At 37.5% G+C, this 18,496-nt stretch overlaps 1 protein-coding gene across 1 annotated transcript in view; it reads left to right on the top strand.

Moving 5' to 3' along the window:
• Nucleotides 1–18,496, top strand: part of CUBN (cubilin) — a 183,301-nt gene that overhangs the window by 125,157 nt on the left and 39,648 nt on the right. The window contains exons 33-47 of the mRNA XM_042817375.1: nucleotides 8–124; nucleotides 2,366–2,479; nucleotides 3,719–3,847; nucleotides 4,122–4,254; nucleotides 6,412–6,617; nucleotides 7,137–7,318; nucleotides 8,558–8,747; nucleotides 9,753–9,950; nucleotides 10,273–10,419; nucleotides 11,316–11,506; nucleotides 11,769–11,952; nucleotides 13,347–13,521; nucleotides 14,543–14,721; nucleotides 16,284–16,493; nucleotides 16,777–16,917. Of these exons, the coding sequence (XP_042673309.1) occupies nucleotides 8–124; nucleotides 2,366–2,479; nucleotides 3,719–3,847; nucleotides 4,122–4,254; nucleotides 6,412–6,617; nucleotides 7,137–7,318; nucleotides 8,558–8,747; nucleotides 9,753–9,950; nucleotides 10,273–10,419; nucleotides 11,316–11,506; nucleotides 11,769–11,952; nucleotides 13,347–13,521; nucleotides 14,543–14,721; nucleotides 16,284–16,493; nucleotides 16,777–16,917 (2,496 nt within the window). The remainder of the gene's footprint in view (nucleotides 1–7; nucleotides 125–2,365; nucleotides 2,480–3,718; nucleotides 3,848–4,121; nucleotides 4,255–6,411; nucleotides 6,618–7,136; nucleotides 7,319–8,557; nucleotides 8,748–9,752; nucleotides 9,951–10,272; nucleotides 10,420–11,315; nucleotides 11,507–11,768; nucleotides 11,953–13,346; nucleotides 13,522–14,542; nucleotides 14,722–16,283; nucleotides 16,494–16,776; nucleotides 16,918–18,496) is intronic.

Raw genomic sequence — 18,496 nt, 5'->3', positions numbered from 1 at the left:
TCTAAAGCATGTGGAAGTTTCATAGAGTCAGATTCAGTTGGGGCAGCAATTTCCTCTCCTCTGTATCCTGCCAAATACCCAAACAATCAGAACTGCAGCTGGATTATTCAGGCTCAGGAACCATGTAAGTGAAAACATCTTTTATAGTTAGCTTGGATGACTAATATCCTCATCTTCTTTTCTGTTATAACAATACAAAATTCCTCCTTTATTTCTCTAGGAAGTTCTGCATCCTGATAGTTGGAGAGAGTGTGGCTCTCCTAATTTATCCTAAATTAGATTTTACTGTAAAAAGTCTAGGGTAATGTGAGGTAAACAATTTACAGCTTTGTCACCTTATCTGTTTTACTGTGACCCAAGTTCTGAAATTATAAATGAGATGTTGAATATTATGTGAAGCTGGATTCCTCTGTGAGAAAATCTAAGGGCTTATGTATATTTAAAACACCTGTATTTATCTGACATTATTTTGGTCTGGATTTTTCATGCCAGAATTATGTTACATCAGATCTACAATGTTAACAAAATAAAAAATAAAAAAAAAATAAAAGAAAAAAAAGATTTTTTTTAATTAAATAATGAGAAAAGTTATGGAGAAATTTCAATTTAAAATACAAATGAAAAAGAATATAAATAAACTGGTCCTGTGTACATAAATATGCCCTCAGATTCCCTATTTTTAAATAAATTTGTAGTTGATGCTAAGACACCAAAGATCTTCCACCAAGAACTCTTATTACCTTGAATGTGCAGCATTAAATTTACATGGTATAGAATTTCTTAAAAATAGGTACAACTGGGTTGTAGTGTTCTGGTAACATAATTAAAAAATGAATGTTTATTTTTAATAGCTACTACTGAATTTCACTTGTTCATCTGATATCTAGCCGTTGTTATTAAAATCATAGAAGATTCCAACCATATTTATAACTTTATTTTGCTAAGTTGTGAAACAAAGATCAGTTTGCCAAAGAAAACAAAAAGTCAGAATATAAGCACTATGTTTTTAGGCATAGGTTGTTATGCATATCCATGAAAAGGACATCATCAGAACTGTCTTCTGCCTATATAACATTTGTTACAGACATTTCTTGGATCTAGGTTGAAAAGTAACTGTTGTCACCTGATTTACATCAGTATGAGAGGTCAGAACAATCCAGGTTAAGTATCTGTGTATGCAGTGACATCCTTCACCAGGACCGCTACATACCACACATGGCATTGTTTTACCAGGCCCAGTGTTACAGGACACAGACATACGGAACAGATTTAGCCAGTGGCAAACCAGAGCATAGAATTCTTGCTCTGCTTTTACTGCGCACACCAAGTCTCCTGCTCTTGCCTCCCACTGTGGTTTTACTTTTTATTTCGTAACCTGAGGACCTACATTGACAACTGTAATTGATTGACTGGATTGGGACACAAGGGTGTCCAACACATGGATTTTGTAGTTGAATACCAGTCAGTGGCACCCCGCTGAATGCAGTGCCTGGGACCATGTCTGTCACCTCAGCTTATTCTAACTAATTATAGCCCAGTGAAAAGCAAAGTATTTGTGTCAAATTCATACTTGGTTGGAGAAGGCTTCGTTATCATCTAAATCATGAGCCTCTTTTTCCAACCCACTTGAACTGCATCAATGCTCTGAGGCCAGGACTGACTCTCCTCACAGAGGGTGAGTGTTGAGGAAAACCACTATTCTTCCATTTGTGACTTCACCTTTGTTCATATCAGAAAAGCCAAAGCAATATGAGAGTCAAAAATACCCTGAGTCAGAAATCATCTTTTTCAGGATGTAGCCTGCAGACTGAGGGTGTGGAAAATCCAATTCCATACAAATATAGCTGAGGGTGGTTAATGATCCTTTAACCAGCCCGATTGATGTATGTGGAACGTTACAAAACGATGAAAGGTCCAGCTCTTTCTAAGCCTGGAGCAGGGCAGCGCCAGTTCACATTTTGTCCAAATCTATTGTATAGATTGCAAAGGGACAGAGGGTCACAGATGTGTAGAAATAAGTTTTGTTTTTCAGTTTGTGTAAATTTTCCATGCTGTATTTGCAGACTTTTTCAGTATATAACGAAACTGTTCAGCTGTTAGGAAATTTAGTTTGATGTTTGTCTGTTAAATCCCACACTTATTATGTTAATTGTATTAGAAAGTACTGAAATATGAAGAGATTTATCAGGATCTTTGCAGTAAGCACTGATGTACTTCACCTATCAAAGATTAAACTAGTTCAGATGTTACGCTTTATGGAAACTGATTGACTTCAAGGGAGAAAAGAGTACATTTGTCTAGATATAATAGTTTCTCTGTGAAATGCCAAACTCCATTTTAACTTTTTATACTTTGCTGTTGCCAGTCAACCACATCACACTGTCCTTCACTGATTTTGATGTTGAAAATAATGCACAGAACTGTACAACGGATTTTGTGGAGATTTTGGATGGGAATAACTACGACGCTCCCCTTCAAGGTAATGTGCCTTTTCCTTTTTTATCTCATGTATGGGACTACACTCAAGGTAATTAGGTTTTCTTGAGTGTCTTGTAGCTTAATGTTTTTTTTCTGATAAAAGAAGTTCCCATTGCCAGTCTAATCAGAGGAGACTGTAGCTGGCGGAATAAGACTTTGGTGTGAAAAACATGGCCCTCCCAGGCTCTGCTAATGTGCAGTGGACCTGACTCCAGCTGCCTTTTCCTTCCTCTCCATCAGAACAATATAGGAAATCAAGCAATTCAGTTTAAAGTGAAAACTAGGTTACAAAAATGTAGTGCAACCTCCCTCATGAGTCACAACGCATGTGAAGAAAGTTGCAGAATTCTGGGAACAGAAAATGAATAAATGGATTTTCTTGAAACCCTGGAAAACCTGAATTTCTGCTTGTTCCTGATTTTTCTACAGCTTCCTTCATACATGTTTGTCCAGAGCCACCACTTTCAAGGAGAGGAGCAGCCTGAGCAATAAAGACCAATGCTTACACTGCTGGGAAGCCATGAGACAGACCTGGCCATAGATATCCCCAGAGTTGTTGTGAATTTCCTTCCTGGAAAATTCAGAACAGATGTGACTGATTCTGTTCTCCTTTACATGACTTTTGTATATAATTTCTTGACAGGAATAGGGTTGCATTCAATATAACTGGGAGCAGAATTATTTTTCTTGTCTCCTATCCTCCATTTTCACCTGGGAAGATGAGCAGGGCACTTGGCTGTTACCTTTCTTTTTGCTCTCAGATGCCTTTCTTTCAGATCATGATTCACATTCTTAATCCTCGTATTGCAATCTGTTATAGGAGAACTCTTCTGTTATTCGTTGCTTCTTTTTTTTTTTTTTTTTTTTTCATTAGAAACTCAGTGAAATGGAAACTACTGACAGATTTATTTGGTTTTGGAAGTATATATTTTTTAATTAGGCTGCAATTTGTGGGTAGAGTGAATGCAAGAGGTCAAGGACAGGATATCCATTGATTAGGGTGCCTGGAGGGCAGGAAGTCCCAGTTCAAATTCTTTCTCAGTTAAAAAAAAAAATAAAATAGTCCAGTAGAGTGTGTTCTCTGCTAATATGATATTTCAATTTTATGTGGATGTAACTGACAAATGCAATTATAAGCAATGTTGCTCTTAGCTGCTGCCAGGCACTAACCCTAAATGTAAGATTATTAAAAGTAATTGCATGCTGAATGCTGCTTTCACTCTGGCCTGTTCTCTTTCAGGCCGTTACTGTGGTACCACCATGCCACATCCTGTCACTTCTTTTGGTAATGCTTTGGTGGTCAACTTCATCTCTAACAACAACATTACTGCCAGAGGCTTCCATGCCACCTATGCTGCATCATCATCATGTAAGTCTATATGACAGATATTGCTAGTTTATATCTCTGATTTTTTTAAAAGAAAGACTGCATCTTGTATCTCTTTGGCTCCCTGGCATTCCCTCTGTTGTAATCCCCTATTGCCTTTCCTCTTGTTGGATAAGGTCTTAGGAAGGATATCAACAAATCAAAGAACAGCAAGACAAGACACAATGTGTTCTTGATTAGCAAATGCTCTGGCTCCATCAAGGTATTTGTATACTGTCATCATTCTCAAGCCTCTGCTGTCTCCTTATTCTTGCAGCTTGCGGAGGTACTTTCCACATGGACAGAGGAGCTTTCAACAGCCCTGGCTATCCCGAGCCGTATCCACTCAACATCGAGTGTGTCTGGACAATTCTCAGCTCCCCTGGCAACCGGCTGCAGCTGTCCTTCATGTAAATGCATTGCCAGGGGTTATTACTCAGCCCCTTTAACAGAGCTAAAGGAAGGATGCTCTGTGTTTATTAGGAAATGTAATTACCAGATGATAAAGCTGAAACATACTTGTACAGTCACTTGGAAAGAGAACACAGCAGTGGCTGGGGGCAGCTTGCATTCAGTGTTCTCTCTTACTCATTGCTTACCATATTAAGGCATATATGGTGTTATATAAATAGTTTTTTTATTGTTTGAGCAGCATGGGATTCTGCAGAAGCTGTTTTCACTCACATAAAAACAAGAAGAGGAAATTTAGTGCTATTCTACCTTCTCTTTAGGAAGGAAATTCCTACTATTTCCTTAATACCAGATTCATTGTAGTATTTATTATACAGCTAAATCATATAAAGAGTCCAAATACTCCACAGATTGTAAAGTAAGAATTTCTATTAAAGTCTTCAAAATTTCTCAAACTGTAAGATCAATTATAGCAGTGAAAGTGCAACAGGCAGCAAAATAGTATCTCAAAGGAACTTTTTCCTTCAGAAAACTTTCCTTTGAAGACTCGAGACAGGAAAGACATACATGGTCCATAGAACAGTGTGGAGTCCTTTACCAGGAGAGTCGGGTTGGTTTTTACCCATGATATGGGTTTCTGAGTCTCTGTTTCTCAGCATCAAAGAGTGGCTGATGCCAAGAAACAGAGCACCAACCCTTTGCAAAGTTTATCAGGGATCAGCAGAAATATAAAGTTTTTTTTCAAATTTGCATTTACAGTTAACCAGGTTAAAAAGAAAATTTACTCAGTAACTTGCTGACTACATAAAGTACAATTTGCTAAGCCTATACTGATTCATTAATGCAATGAAAAGGACAATATATTTCTCTTTTACTCACTGAAGCAGAGAATAAGCACTACAGCCTGAAAACATTTTCCAAAATATTTGCTGCAACGTAATGAATAACAACTTTTCAGAACAAAAACAGAAATCTAGTGGAAAGTAGAAACTATCAGCAAAGCATATATTCAGATATAAAGTGGTATTTAACAGATACAGACACTTTTTCTGTAGTTACATACAGTTGAAAAAACAAGCTTAAAAGACTGTAAAGCATGGAGTCGTTGTGTCAGAAAGAAGTACTTCTTTTATTTAACTTAATATCAGAGTTTTATAGAGTTTTTTTGGCATGAAGTACTCCTTTTCTTCAGCTCAGTCTGAACAGAAATGCCTGTCTTGCAATTTGAGATTTGGCATTAAATTTGTCTGAAGCATATCCACACACATGGTTGGAGCCATTTAACAGCACCCTGAGCACATATGGCTGTATTCAGCACTGGAGGGGAGTTACTGTTACCAGCAAATCAGAAAGCACAAATATTTTAGAGCATGAGCTGTAAGAAGCGCTTGCTGGAATCTTTGCTATAGATTCATAGCCATGTAATGGAAAGCATATTGGATTGAATTGAAGTACTTCACTTAGAATAATAGGCAATGATTTTTAGAGTGAGTTCAGCATTTGGTTCAGTACAATAATTAAGAATGTAGAGTTTAGTTACTAAATCCTATCCCTTTTCTAAGGTAAAAATTGATTAAGAAGAATTTGGAGTTTTTCTTAGAACCAGCTATGTGAAACACAGAGACATCAGAGAAGCAGTAATATTTAATAATTCTGGAGAAAAGGGACTTTTGAGCTCTGAGATATGAACAACAAATGAATCTAGGCCTCCGGAAATTGTTTTCTCACCAGAGAATATACTGAAATAATGTGCACATACAGAGGCTACAAACTAATTTTAAGGCCAAAGGTATTTTCTGCACTCAATAGGTGTTGAAGTTGGACTAGAGATTATAAAATCTTAGAAATCTCTTTTATATGTTAGGGCTTTCTGTGTTTCATAGTGGTTGATGGAGAACTCACTAATATTAAAAAGGTTTGAGAACTCTTGAAATTTTAACTTTGCAAACTGAAGCTCTGTCATAAAAGAAGGGAGCAGAAAGGACCAAGCACTGGGTCAGCAGCACTGCCAGATAATGAGTGAGCAAACTCAGGATTACTGTCCACTTCATAGGGTAGGATAACAACTACAGGGGAATTTGTAGGCTGGCAGGGCAAACTCTGAAGTATGTTTCAGTCATATGTCTGCTAATGCTCTTCTGCTGGTATCACAACAGAGAATTTCAAGTGGAATCTAGTAGTGGCTGCACCAAAGATTATCTGGAAATTCGTGAAGGGAATGCTACTGGCACACTGGCAGGAAAATTCTGCGGAGACTCCTTACCTTCAAATTATACATCTTCTGTTGGTCATATCCTGTGGGTTAAATTTGTCTCGGACAGCTCAGGCACTGGCGTTGGCTTCAGGGCCACATTCTCACACTGTAAGTAAATGCTACTTAATTGAAAATTATTGTTTCATAACACTTCCAAAACGATCCAAAAAAGTGCCGGTCTTTGGCTCTGCCATGCCTATTAGAAAATGTTCATTGATATCATCAGGGTTGTGAATTCATTTAAAATGTGTTGCAAAATATCCTCTACACTTGTATGTATGTAAATATACTAGATATACTATATTCAGATGAATTAGACATGAAATTCTATCTTTTCTATAACAGAAGATGTGTATATATTTAATTAATTATCTTTTCAGAAAAAAAACTGCACGGGAAAAAAAACAAATTTTTGTATTTAATGTATCTTGGGAAGAAATGAATATGAAGTAGGCAGGATGAGAATCATAGAATCATAGAATAGCTTAGGTTAGAAGAGACCTTACAGATCATCGAAGTCCAATAATGAGGAGAGAATTTAGCAATGTCACATTCCCATCTTTCCTATGAGTAGAGTCGTATGTCTCAAATATGAAGTAGAGGCATTAGCTGTCTCTTGTTTTTCAGTGTATGGAAGTGACATTGTGGGAAACAGAGGACAAATAGCTTCACCACAGTGGCCCAGAAGCTACCCTCACAATTCCAATTACCAGTGGACGATAAGCACCAACGCTTCACAAGTTATCCATGGCCGTATCCTGGAGATGGATGTTGAAAATCATTACAGATGCTATTATGACAAGCTAAAGGTGATTTCATTGTAAAACTTTTTTAAACTTTGGTTATTTTTGATGAAAATGATGAATAGAGGATCTTACATATAAGCAGAATTTCCAAGGATCTCATTGGGACTCATTGGTTTTGGCATGTTATCTTTTCAATAATTATGATGATATCAATAAGAGATGGGAAGAAATACTCTTTGGCTCTCTAACAGTTATTTCCAACATATAAGTTTGAAATATATTAAAAATAAGCCCATAATGGACATCTCAAAACCTATAAAATTAAGTTATTTTAAAAACCTACCAGAAACAATCCCTTACGTGCACCTCTTTTTGTCTCTGGATTAGTAATTTGCTTTTGGCAGTAGGAAGTTACCTCTTCCTCTTTACAATTTCCTCCTACAATACAGACAACATTTTTCAGGCTAAAAAGCAAAGTAAGCATAATGCAAAGCAAAACGGAGCAATTGATTCAGAAAGGATATGGAACTTTTTCCTTCATCTCATGCCAGATTTCAATGGCATCTTCTTTATTCTAATTTAGCCTGACTTTCTTTGTCCATCCCTCTGAGAGCAAAATGAGTTTCTTAGATCAGCTGGCATCCAGTGGGCTACTCAAGGATCTGAATCAAGGATTAGATCTTCAGTCTAATGTTAATATTTGTTTGTATTTCCCACCTTTTTAATTGGGGGAAAGACGACAAGAATAAAAATAAATTTGAAAAGCAACAAAAGAGAACCATCTTGTAACTAGCCAAGAATTTAGCTTATAAATACATGGAAATATGTTATTATGGATTTATTTGACAGAATTTGAAATGCAAGTTTTCCTTGGGAAAAAGAACAAAACAACAAACCATCCAAAGACTATCATTTTTTCTGGTACACGGTATTGGGTTTTTTTTCTTAGCAAGAAACAAAATTGTATTTTTGTTGGACTTTTTTTCACATGGGAGGCAAGTCAGCATCCCCAAAGAGAAGCCCTGTGATAGAGAAAGAGTTTAGTTTGATTCCATTCAGGGTTCCATTCAGATCTTTCTTCCATGAAAGCTTTATATCTAACTGTATACAAAGGAAGGGAAGATACTGTTCCCTTTTAGTAAGAGGGATTTCTCTCTAACTGGGTTCTGATGAAAGATCATCCAAGTCCTACTTGCTCATTTAAAGAGGGTAATTTTCTCCTTGGAGACTTTCTGGATAGAAGGAAGATAAAAATCTTCCCCGGTGAGGAATGACACCGTCACTGTCTTTTTCTCACTGCAGGTATACGATGGGCCCACCATTCATTCCCGTCCTATTGCAACATACTGTGGTGCAGATCCAGCTTCTTTTGAATCCTCTGGCAGCACACTGACAATACAGTTCCAGACAGATTCATCTGTGACTGGCAGAGGCTTTCTTTTAGAGTGGTATGCAATGGAGCCTTCTGCTCCCACACGCACAATTGCTAGAGGTGGGTCTTCAGGGTGCTGTGTGGTCAAAAGTGATCTAGTCAGTAATATATGGTGCTTTACTTAAAAATAGAACTGCAGCAATAACAAAATATAAACAACTCCAAACAAATCCTCCCCACAAGAAGAAGCCCTTACTATTAACTGACTGAGAGTTTTCATTGATATTTTAATTAAACACTGTTATAGTCATATTAAGCTATTTACAAAGCATTCTCAGGTACACTGTCTTATAGTGCTTTATCAATAAGCAGGTAGATGAAAGGGCATTTTTCTTCATACTACTATTTCATGAAACCTAACATGTTATGTGCTTTCATGAATAAGTATCTCTCTTGAAATACCATTCTTAAATCACTGGCCATTATGATCTGAAGCCTATGCTAGACTACACCTCTTAGAGAGAATATGCTTGGTCTGATCACAAATCTTTTTGAAAAATACCTCCTGACAGGATAGGAGGTGTGTCTCTTGTACCATTGGCTTTCTCTGAGCAAGTTCAGCAAGAGAAAGTTAAGGCTGTCTGGAACATAGTGCAGTGTCTTCTTTCTAAATCCAAAGACAAATTTCTAGGGATCTCTGGAGCTCTACAACATGGTGGCAGCATGTATTTTTTTTATGTTCTGTATTCTGGGAGAGCACTAAACCACCATACATCAGTGAAGGAGCTCCATCTTGCCTGAAACTTAAAGCTGAAACTTTAGGAGTGGAGAAAGAAAAGCATTTCAGCTGAAGAAGTTCTAAATTCCTTTCTGAAGTACAGTCTGTTATGTACTTTTGTAAATATTCTTCATAGTAAAATATATGAATGTATAATCCTTATAGTTCTCGATTTCAAGCTTTGTAGTCCTAGTCCAAACTGAAGCAATGTTTGAAGAAATCCTTTCCTCTGACTACACACCTTATCATTGTGCTCCCATTGTTCTTAACACAAGGTCTGTCAAATTAAGTGAAATATTCAGTTTAAAAAGAGGATGCTTACATTTTTGTCTTCTTGAACATCATAGGTGCATGTGGAGGGACTGTGACAAGTGAAGAAACTCCTTCATTCCTCTACTCGCCAGGCTGGCCCATGAACTATAGAAATTTTGCTGACTGCGTGTGGCTTATCAGAGCTCCTGGGTCCACTGTGGAGTTTAACATCCTGGCCCTGGACATTGAATCTCACAGTTCGTGCTACTATGACAGACTTACTATCCAAGATGGTAAGAAGCCAATCTTGCCCTACCCCAGTAGGATGAAATAGACATTGAATGTCTTAGGACCTGTGTCTGGAACATAAGTAATCTAGTTGGCAATGGAAACAGCATCTACATCAGTATTGTTCCTCTAGACTGAGATGTTCCGCTAGTTAAAACAAAGCTAGCAAAGCATAGCAAAATGTTTGGTTATCTATAAAAATATTTCTCTGTGAGGGATTAGAAGTCTTTAAAAGTCCCTGCCTGAAAGTGGGAAAGTCACAGCAAACAAAAAAGGCAAAGTGAACTGATTTTCATTATTAATTATTACATTTTCTTTTGATTTCAGGAGACAGTGATCTTTCCCCATTGCTAGCTACTATATGTGGACGAGAACCTCCTGGCCCAGTAAGATCAACTGGAGAGACAATGTTCATCCACTTCGTGTCAGATGCAAGTGTCACTGGAGCTGGATTTAATGCCTCATATCACAAAAGTAAGATCTGTTTCTCTTCTTTCCCAGATAAATTTCTGCCTTGCTGTAAACAACTGAGTAGGAAAAGACTAATGATGGCATTTTTATCATCTGTCTATGATCTATGCAGTTGATCACAGAGATCGATTATCCAGTTCTCACAAACATAGATTAAAAAATCTCTGACTCTGCAAAGATAAAATTTGCTATTTGCTCAACAATGTAAGGCAACAAAGCATGATTCAACCAGAGTGGTCACTTTCCAGAAGTAAAACAGTGTATACACATAAGGTTGTAACAGCTTATTTTGAGGGAGAAAGAGAAAGAATATCCAAGTAAGAGGTGAAAGTAAATGACTCAAAGCACAGACACAAAAAAAAAAAAAAAGAGAGAGACAGATAGACAGATATTGAGAGTACATAAGTTCTTGCAGGAATGTCAACAGTTTGCAGTGACACCCTTCCCACATGCACCCATGGTTGATAACAGATTCCTGAACAGGCTGAGGCACCAAAGAAGATGTTATGAAAACAGACAGCTGGGAGAAGTTTTTTTTTACCATCAGCTTGAGTAGGTGATAGTGGTTTAGTCCATGCTAAAAGCAATAAACTCATACATCATGAGAGTCATTCCATGAGAAGGTCCATGGCACAGCTATTTGCTTACTTGTCTGTTAAGTCTGAGAACTGACTTTTAATGTCAAGATGTTTGGTCTGAGTCATCTTGCAAACTATTAAATTGTATTTGGGAGATCCTTCATTTTGTGCATTGCTCTCTGGCCCTCAACTTGTCAAATATTTGTTTCAACATTTGCTTTTACCTGTAACATCTTCCCTGTGACAGTTGTTTTCTTCTGAATCAATATTTGAATAGTTGACACTAATATTTTTCTCTTTGCTTCAACTCCTTTTTCTCAGGTTGCGGAGGCTATTTGCATGAAGATAGGGGTGTGATCACATCCCCCAGCTACCCTCAGGACTATACTCCTAATCTGAATTGTTCCTGGCGTGTAGTGGTAACTTCTGGATTTATCATAACCGTCCATTTTGAACAGCCTTTTCAGGTTAAAAGTGAGGATGCTTCCTGCAACACTGGTGATTACGTAGAGGTAAGGTTATTAGCAAAGTCCCAAATTCTCAAAAGTATTAAAGCTTCTGAATCTTACAGATTTTAGTAGCAGTGAAACAGACCAGATTCTTGAGAGATGGAAATAAAAAATTGAAGTGCCACAGAAATTATTTTTCTGTTTCTGTCTTACTTACTGCTGTGCATTAGTTAAACACTAGGTAATTGTTTTTCTCTGTGGCTAGAAGCATTGAGATGGAGTGTGCTCGAAGCTTGTGTGACTTTAGCAAATTTTTTTCTTCTAGCTTAAGAATGGGCTCGATGCTTCTGCCCCACCCTTGGTATCTGGAAGGGGAAATGGACGCTTTTGTGGAAGCAGCCCCATCTCTACCGTGTACACCACAGACAATCAGCTATTTGTCCGCTTCATTTCTGACAGCAGGAATGAGGGTCAAGGATTCAAACTGAAATTTGAGGCTAAGAGTTTAGGTAAGTCTAGCAAATGAGCATGAGTTCTGTAACTCGACAGACAGAAATTGCAATTTCTTCTCTTAAAGAAGGTTTTTGTTATAAATCCCAGCCCAGACAGAATGTAAGTCAATGAAATCAGATGTCTGCAAAAATACCCTCTCTTTTTCTTTAGTCTGTGACTTCTGATCCTATTCTCAAATTTCTCCTTTGTAAAGACTACCAGATGCAGCTCATCGAAACTGAAGATATTAAAGTAAAATTATCTTGGGGTGGGGAAGCATGTGTAACCTCTGAAATTAAGTAGAGATGTTCATTATTTATGCAGAAAAGGGAAGAAAAAAAAAAGCCTGGAAACAGAACATTATTTTAAACATTCACTACCAAGTGCAACTGCTAAGTTATGTCAGGAATGATGTACTCTAGTATGTCTAGAAAGGTGATAACGTTTCTCACAAGTTTTTCTCTCAGCTGAGAAAACAACATTTAGCCAGAGCTAACATTTTTAAAGAATGAAATAGAATGAAGACTCAAGTTCCAGAAGTAAATCAGGGATTTGACATTTGCTGTTATTGCACTATATTTCCGACACATGCCACTTGGGACACCAGGAGACCTGCTGTTAATCAGTGTAACTGATCACAACTAAGGCAACCTGTCAATGTACTCCAACTTTTAAGTGCTTGTTTTCTTGTTTTCTATCTACTTTTCCCCATTGCCACATAGAATCATTGCTAGCATTTCTGTAGGGGATTCATAGAGAGAATGGGTGAAGCTGTACCGTAATATTTCAACTGTTTAGAAAGCTTGACTAAAACTCTGTGTTTACCAGCATGGTTAGAATAGCCTTTTTTTTCTTTTTTTCTTTTTTTTTTTTTCTTTTTTTTGACAGAGAGCTTCTGATCAAAATGAAGGCATTTTTGTAGGATGAAGGACCAAAATTAATCCTTGTGTTTGCTCTAACTGGCATTTCTCATGTCTTCATTATTGCATTAAACAGGCATTTCAATCATTTTGACTTTTGGAAAGCAGTTGTAGGAAATGATTCACAGTAACAGTGATGACTCTGACCTGCTGGCTTTTCTTGCTTTGAGAACTGAGATGGGAACAAGGCAAGAAGCCTGTTTCGTGCTTGGCTAAGAAGCCAAACTAAGGAAGACTTGAAAGCGGTTTAATTTAAGGACCAGAGCATTTGGAATTGAGGAGAACTAGGTAAACAGTAGCACATAGGGAACATCAGGTTCTACTGCATTAAAATGATTTCCCATAGCAAGCAGTAAAAAACATTCAGTTTTGATGTAGCTATATGACACTGAAAGAAAACTGTTGGAATATAGTGATGACTCATATTTTCAATGCCTCACCCATTTCCTTAACGTGTTGTTGTTTTTTATTGGCAATCTTTTCTTTCCCAGCTTGTGGAGGGAATATTTATATCAATGATTTCAACCCCAGTGGATATACGTCTTCCCCCAACTATCCGAACAATTACCCCACGCATGCTGACTGTGTCTGGACCATAACTGCTCCTAATGGACATGCAGTAGAACTGCAATTTGAAGATCAGTTTTACATTGAACCTTCACCAAAGTATATATCCACATTATTTTGCCTGCGTTTCTTCAGAGACTTCATCCTAATTTTTCTTTCCCTGTTACTTTCTCTAATTCCTCCCAGAGCGCACTTCCATTTTTACAATCAAAAATTATTGGGAAATATTCAAGAGAGATCACTGAAGCTATTGAGTCACTAGTGTACATTGCAGTGCATGATACAGATAAATATTATAGACAGGGAGGAGGCATCATACTTAAAAGGTGTGTTCAGTAAAATCTTTGCCCTTAAGTCTTTTCATTTTCAGATTTTCATTGTGACTATCAACAAGTTTTAAATCCAGTTGATTACCACCACTTATCTGCTGATTTTCAATGAGTCAACATGTTTTGCATCCCACTCCCTGAAGCATGAATCAAGGCCTAGTTTCCAGGTGATGTAACTTCACTGATTTGGAGATAGGCCAGTATACACCAAAAACAACCCTTACCTGTGTGGCCATATTAAGGAAAAAAATGATGCAGGAAGGAGAATCCCAAAAGTATTCTTTCTTTCTGGATTCTAGGATGTCTTCTCAGGCTGCTGCATCGTTCTGAAGGCAAAGCTGTTAGTTAAGGTGTTTTAGGTCTTTTTATGCCCACCTATGTATATTCCCATATTTGAATTTTTATTCCCTTAGTTGGTATTGTATCTATTCTTTAACGTATCAATCCTTAAAGAGACTTAATAGCTGAATGCTGGAAAAAAAAAGAAATCATGTTAAAGATGGTCACAACTACTGTCTTCAGTGTTGTTCATAACCTCCCAAGGACACACTTTTGTCAGATCTGGTCTGATTATGGGCTGGATTTGAACGAATCTGTCTTAGTGTTTCTAGCACTTCTTTTGATTCAAATACTGGATGACTATCATTGATCATTAACATGTTGATTCTGTCCTGGTCACAGTGCATGAAAACTGATCTAATTTCCTACAGATCTGTGGCTTTGTACACTTATTTAAATGGTTTAAAACAATTACTGCAAAACACTGAACAAAAAATTCTTTCTTATTCTAGCTGCACATCAAGTTACCTAGAGCTACGTAACGGTGCTGACTCGAGTGCCCCTATCCTTGCCAAGCTTTGTGGGAGTTTGTTGCCAGGCTCACAGAGATCCTCGGGAGCTGTCATGTACCTGAGATTCAGATCTGACAGCAGTGACACCCATGTGGGATTCAATGCTAAATATTCAATTGGTAATGTTTCCATTTATCAATTTCTCTCACACTGGGGAAGATTTTGGTCTCAATTACCTGGCTTTTTAAATGGAACTTAAACAATGCATAAGAGTGGGACTGGCAGATGCTTCTTCCAATTAGCGTTAGGGCTATGATATCAGAGTCATCATACGGATTAACATCACGTGTTCTAGACCTAGCAAGAGATGGAAATTATGGAAATATGAACAGGAAACTGATCACAGATCTGCTGCAGATAAAGACTGGGTAACCCCTCATCAAAGATAGTTATCAAAAGAGCAGTAGCACAACAGTGAGGTGGATGAAGTCATGTGGCATAATTTAATTTTAAAATTATTTACTTTCAAGGTGCAAAAAATAGTATTAGAAAGCACTAACAAATATGTGAAATAAAAAATAATATTTGGTCAGATCAGAAATATGGTACCTTTTATTTTTTTATAAGTTTAATGATCTTCAAAGGTCAGTGGCTATTATGTTAGTGTTACTCATGTAGGAAAGTCTTGGACTGACAATTTCTCAGAGGCGAAATAGTGAACGCTATTGCCTTACACAGGATTTTGCTGATTGTGTTAAATCTTAAGCCAATGTAGCCAATCTTAAGCCCTTAAGCCAATGTAGCATACTGTGAAATTTCTGAAGCTGAAAAATGAAGCAACTTCAAACCTCAGAAAATGTTGGTATACTAAGCCATTATGCATTTATGTATCCATAGAAGATTTAAACAGTCATCTCAACTCTGTGCCAGTCATTCTGGAGCAAAGCACTTATCTCTCAAAGCAGACAGTACGTACACCATTCTTACTGTCATGAAAAGGTATCTGGCAGACACACAGACTACACTGTAAGATCCAGTATATTCTATCAGGGAGTATTATTTTCTGTGAACTGTGTTATTATGAGTTTATAACTGCAGGTACCACTGATAAGTGAGTTTTCAGAGAGCACAAATTGATTGTGTAAATAGTTGCTTCCTGAATTATGCAGTTTCTTTCTCATGAACCACTCCATCATTCCATCACAAGGAGAGGTATCTAAACAGGAAGGGACTGCAGGAAATAGAAGAGGAATTTGAATCATAGCTTTAGACACAAATCAGCAATTACTTTTTGCCAGTAACAAAACGTTTAGATCCACTTTCAGCAAACTAAGTTTCTTTATGAATAGTAGTTGATACAGATTTCCATACATTGAACGTGAGGGTTTTTTTTTTTTATCTTTTTCAGAAGAACTGGATGTATATGGATATGGATAAATATGGATATAGGTAGAAATTAGACATGGTCCTTGAAATCTGTGAGTTTATTCAAATAAATGGGAGACAGGCAGATGGGAAGGGCTGCCTGCAATGCAAGTGGTGCATATGACAAACAGAACAAATTCAACTGGTTGAATTAAAAAGAAAACGTGGGATTTTTGGTCAGAAAGCAATTCTAAATGTATTACCCCACAGGTACAGAATAAGCTGCTTGTGCCGTAGTTTTAGGTTTTGAGCTTTCTTCTGAAAAACTGCTTGTCTCTCTGAGCTCCTTCAATCAGCCTAGTTCTTGCTTTTGCAGCTCCCTGTGGCGGTACAGTGGCAGGACAAACTGGTGTCATTGAAAGTGTGGGATATCCTGACCTTCACTATCCGGATGACCTGCTCTGTGAATGGTTTCTGCAGGGGCCGAGGGGCCACTATCTTACCATCACACTGGAAGACCTGGATATTCAAAGCACCTCTGAATGTGCAAATGACTTTGTGGAGATACGAGAGTACAATGCTTCTGGTTTGAGAGTTTTTTCATTGTTTGTCCTCTCTTTCCTCGCAATGCTGAGAAACCTCACCAGAGGTTCCTGAAAGCATTCCTCATTGAGCATATGGTGCCCCTTTTGAATGTACAGTGTTTGCTCCTGTCTGCCTTGCTTGCTGAAAGGCAAACAAAACCTTTCCCAGCAATTTCCCAGAAGTAAACTGATTTTACTAGTTTCCTTAATGTGGTCCATCAGTATAAATGGAAATAGAAATAACATATATGATAAAAATTGTATTTCTGTATTTGATTTTTACAGGAAATTTGTTGGGCCGGTACTGTGGTAACACTCTCCCTGATGCTGTGGATACCTCTGACAGTTTTGCTTATGTCAAATTTGTCGCTGATGGATCAATAAATGCCCGAGGATTCAGACTGCGCTTTGATTCCAGTACTGAAGGTTGGATTTGCAAGGCTGCAAGTTACTTTCAGGGCAGAAACATACTGCCCAGTAGATAGTCTAGTAAAGCATACATTGTAGATCAGTGGTTTTAGGATGTATATTTGCTCTTCAAATTCATTGCTAGATAAAGTAAGAATAGAGCTCTCTGGTTACTGCTTAGCCAAAACTTTGAAAGGTAAGCAGTCCCTGTAAAGGAGACGATGCTTTCAGTGATAGGTTTCAAACAGCAAAGCATGCTTCTCTGCACTTTTTCTCTGCAGCAGTCACTCCAGGGATGTCCTGCCATACAGGACATCTTAATGAGATGGAGGAAGGTAAAGAAAATCTATGATATTCCTTTATGTTATTCTTTTCCATCTTTTAAGGTGAGTGATATTCTTAGATCTCCCTAAAGGCAGTAGTTCGGAGGTAATGCTTTGTTTTGTTTTCCTACATTAAAAGGTGTAATTTATTTGTTCTCAAAATTAGTTAATTTGGGAGGAAAGGAACTGATCATGTAGAAACTGAGAGGTTTATCCTTCTCCTTTGGAGAGTTCTTGTCCAGAAGAAATAGTTCTTGTCCAGAAGAAATGAATCACCACCTTGCAGAAGTATGCTCTCATAACATAGTTTAGCATACCAGATTGTTTTCCTTAGAAATTTTGACTTTCTAAGGAAAATATCTTTCCAGTCTTAACATCAGTGATGATTCATGTTAGCAGCATCACAAAAGTGCAGAGGCACTGAGGTTGTAAGAAATGTTCAACCACTCAAGCAGGATCAGATAGAGCAGGCTGACCAAGAATGTGTCCAGTTGAGTTTTGAATGTCCTCAGGAGCAGACACTCCAAAACCTCTCTGGACAACCTATTCCAACATTCAATAACCCTCAAAGTGAAAAATAAGACAAAAAATCTGGTAACTTTTAAATAAACTATTTGCAGTAGTTGTCTTGAAAATATCTCCTGTCAACCCTTTTTAAAATTCCTTGTAACTTCATCTGAAAGCTTCCTTATCCTTCATCTTCTGCAGTAAAATAACAGAGTAAGAAACAGAATCCAAAGGAATGTTATTTCACTCCCAGAACCCTGTTATGCAGAAGAGAAACTGTATTAGCAAAAATTAAATGCAGGTGGATACAGAGATTAGACTATTCTATAGGAGTCTGTGAGGATGAAGAAAGAGACTAACTCTCCCACTGTACTCCATTGAACTCTATCTCTGTATTTGAAGAGAAAACCAAGTATAGACTGGCAAGTTTACACCATTAGTCACAGAAGAAAAATGCGTATACTCAAGATGTTTAATATTTTTTCATCAGAGTATCATTTTATATTCATAGCAAAGATGGGAACAAATAAAATAACTGTACTGAAAAAGCATTGCTTAAAGTCCTTTGTGGCTTTTTCTCTACTTCTCTACCTCCAAGCAGAGGAAAAATACATCCTTTCATCATTACACTAAGGCCCTGTCTAGTCATCTGAAAGGCAGTAATATCTCAATACAGCCACAGTAAGAGGCTTGTATTGCTTTGCAGCAAAGCCCGAGGGTCACTCAGGCTTCTGAAGTCTGACATAAACCCTTCGGAGAAGGACGTG

Source organism: Centrocercus urophasianus, unplaced genomic scaffold (assembly GCF_019232065.1).
Source record: "Centrocercus urophasianus isolate 14NV4802_14NV808 unplaced genomic scaffold, USGS_Curo_1.0 seq_16, whole genome shotgun sequence".
NCBI lineage: Eukaryota > Metazoa > Chordata > Aves > Galliformes > Phasianidae > Centrocercus > Centrocercus urophasianus.
The sequence above is the reverse complement of the archived record's forward strand: the minus strand, read 5'-3'. Positions and strand labels throughout refer to the sequence as shown.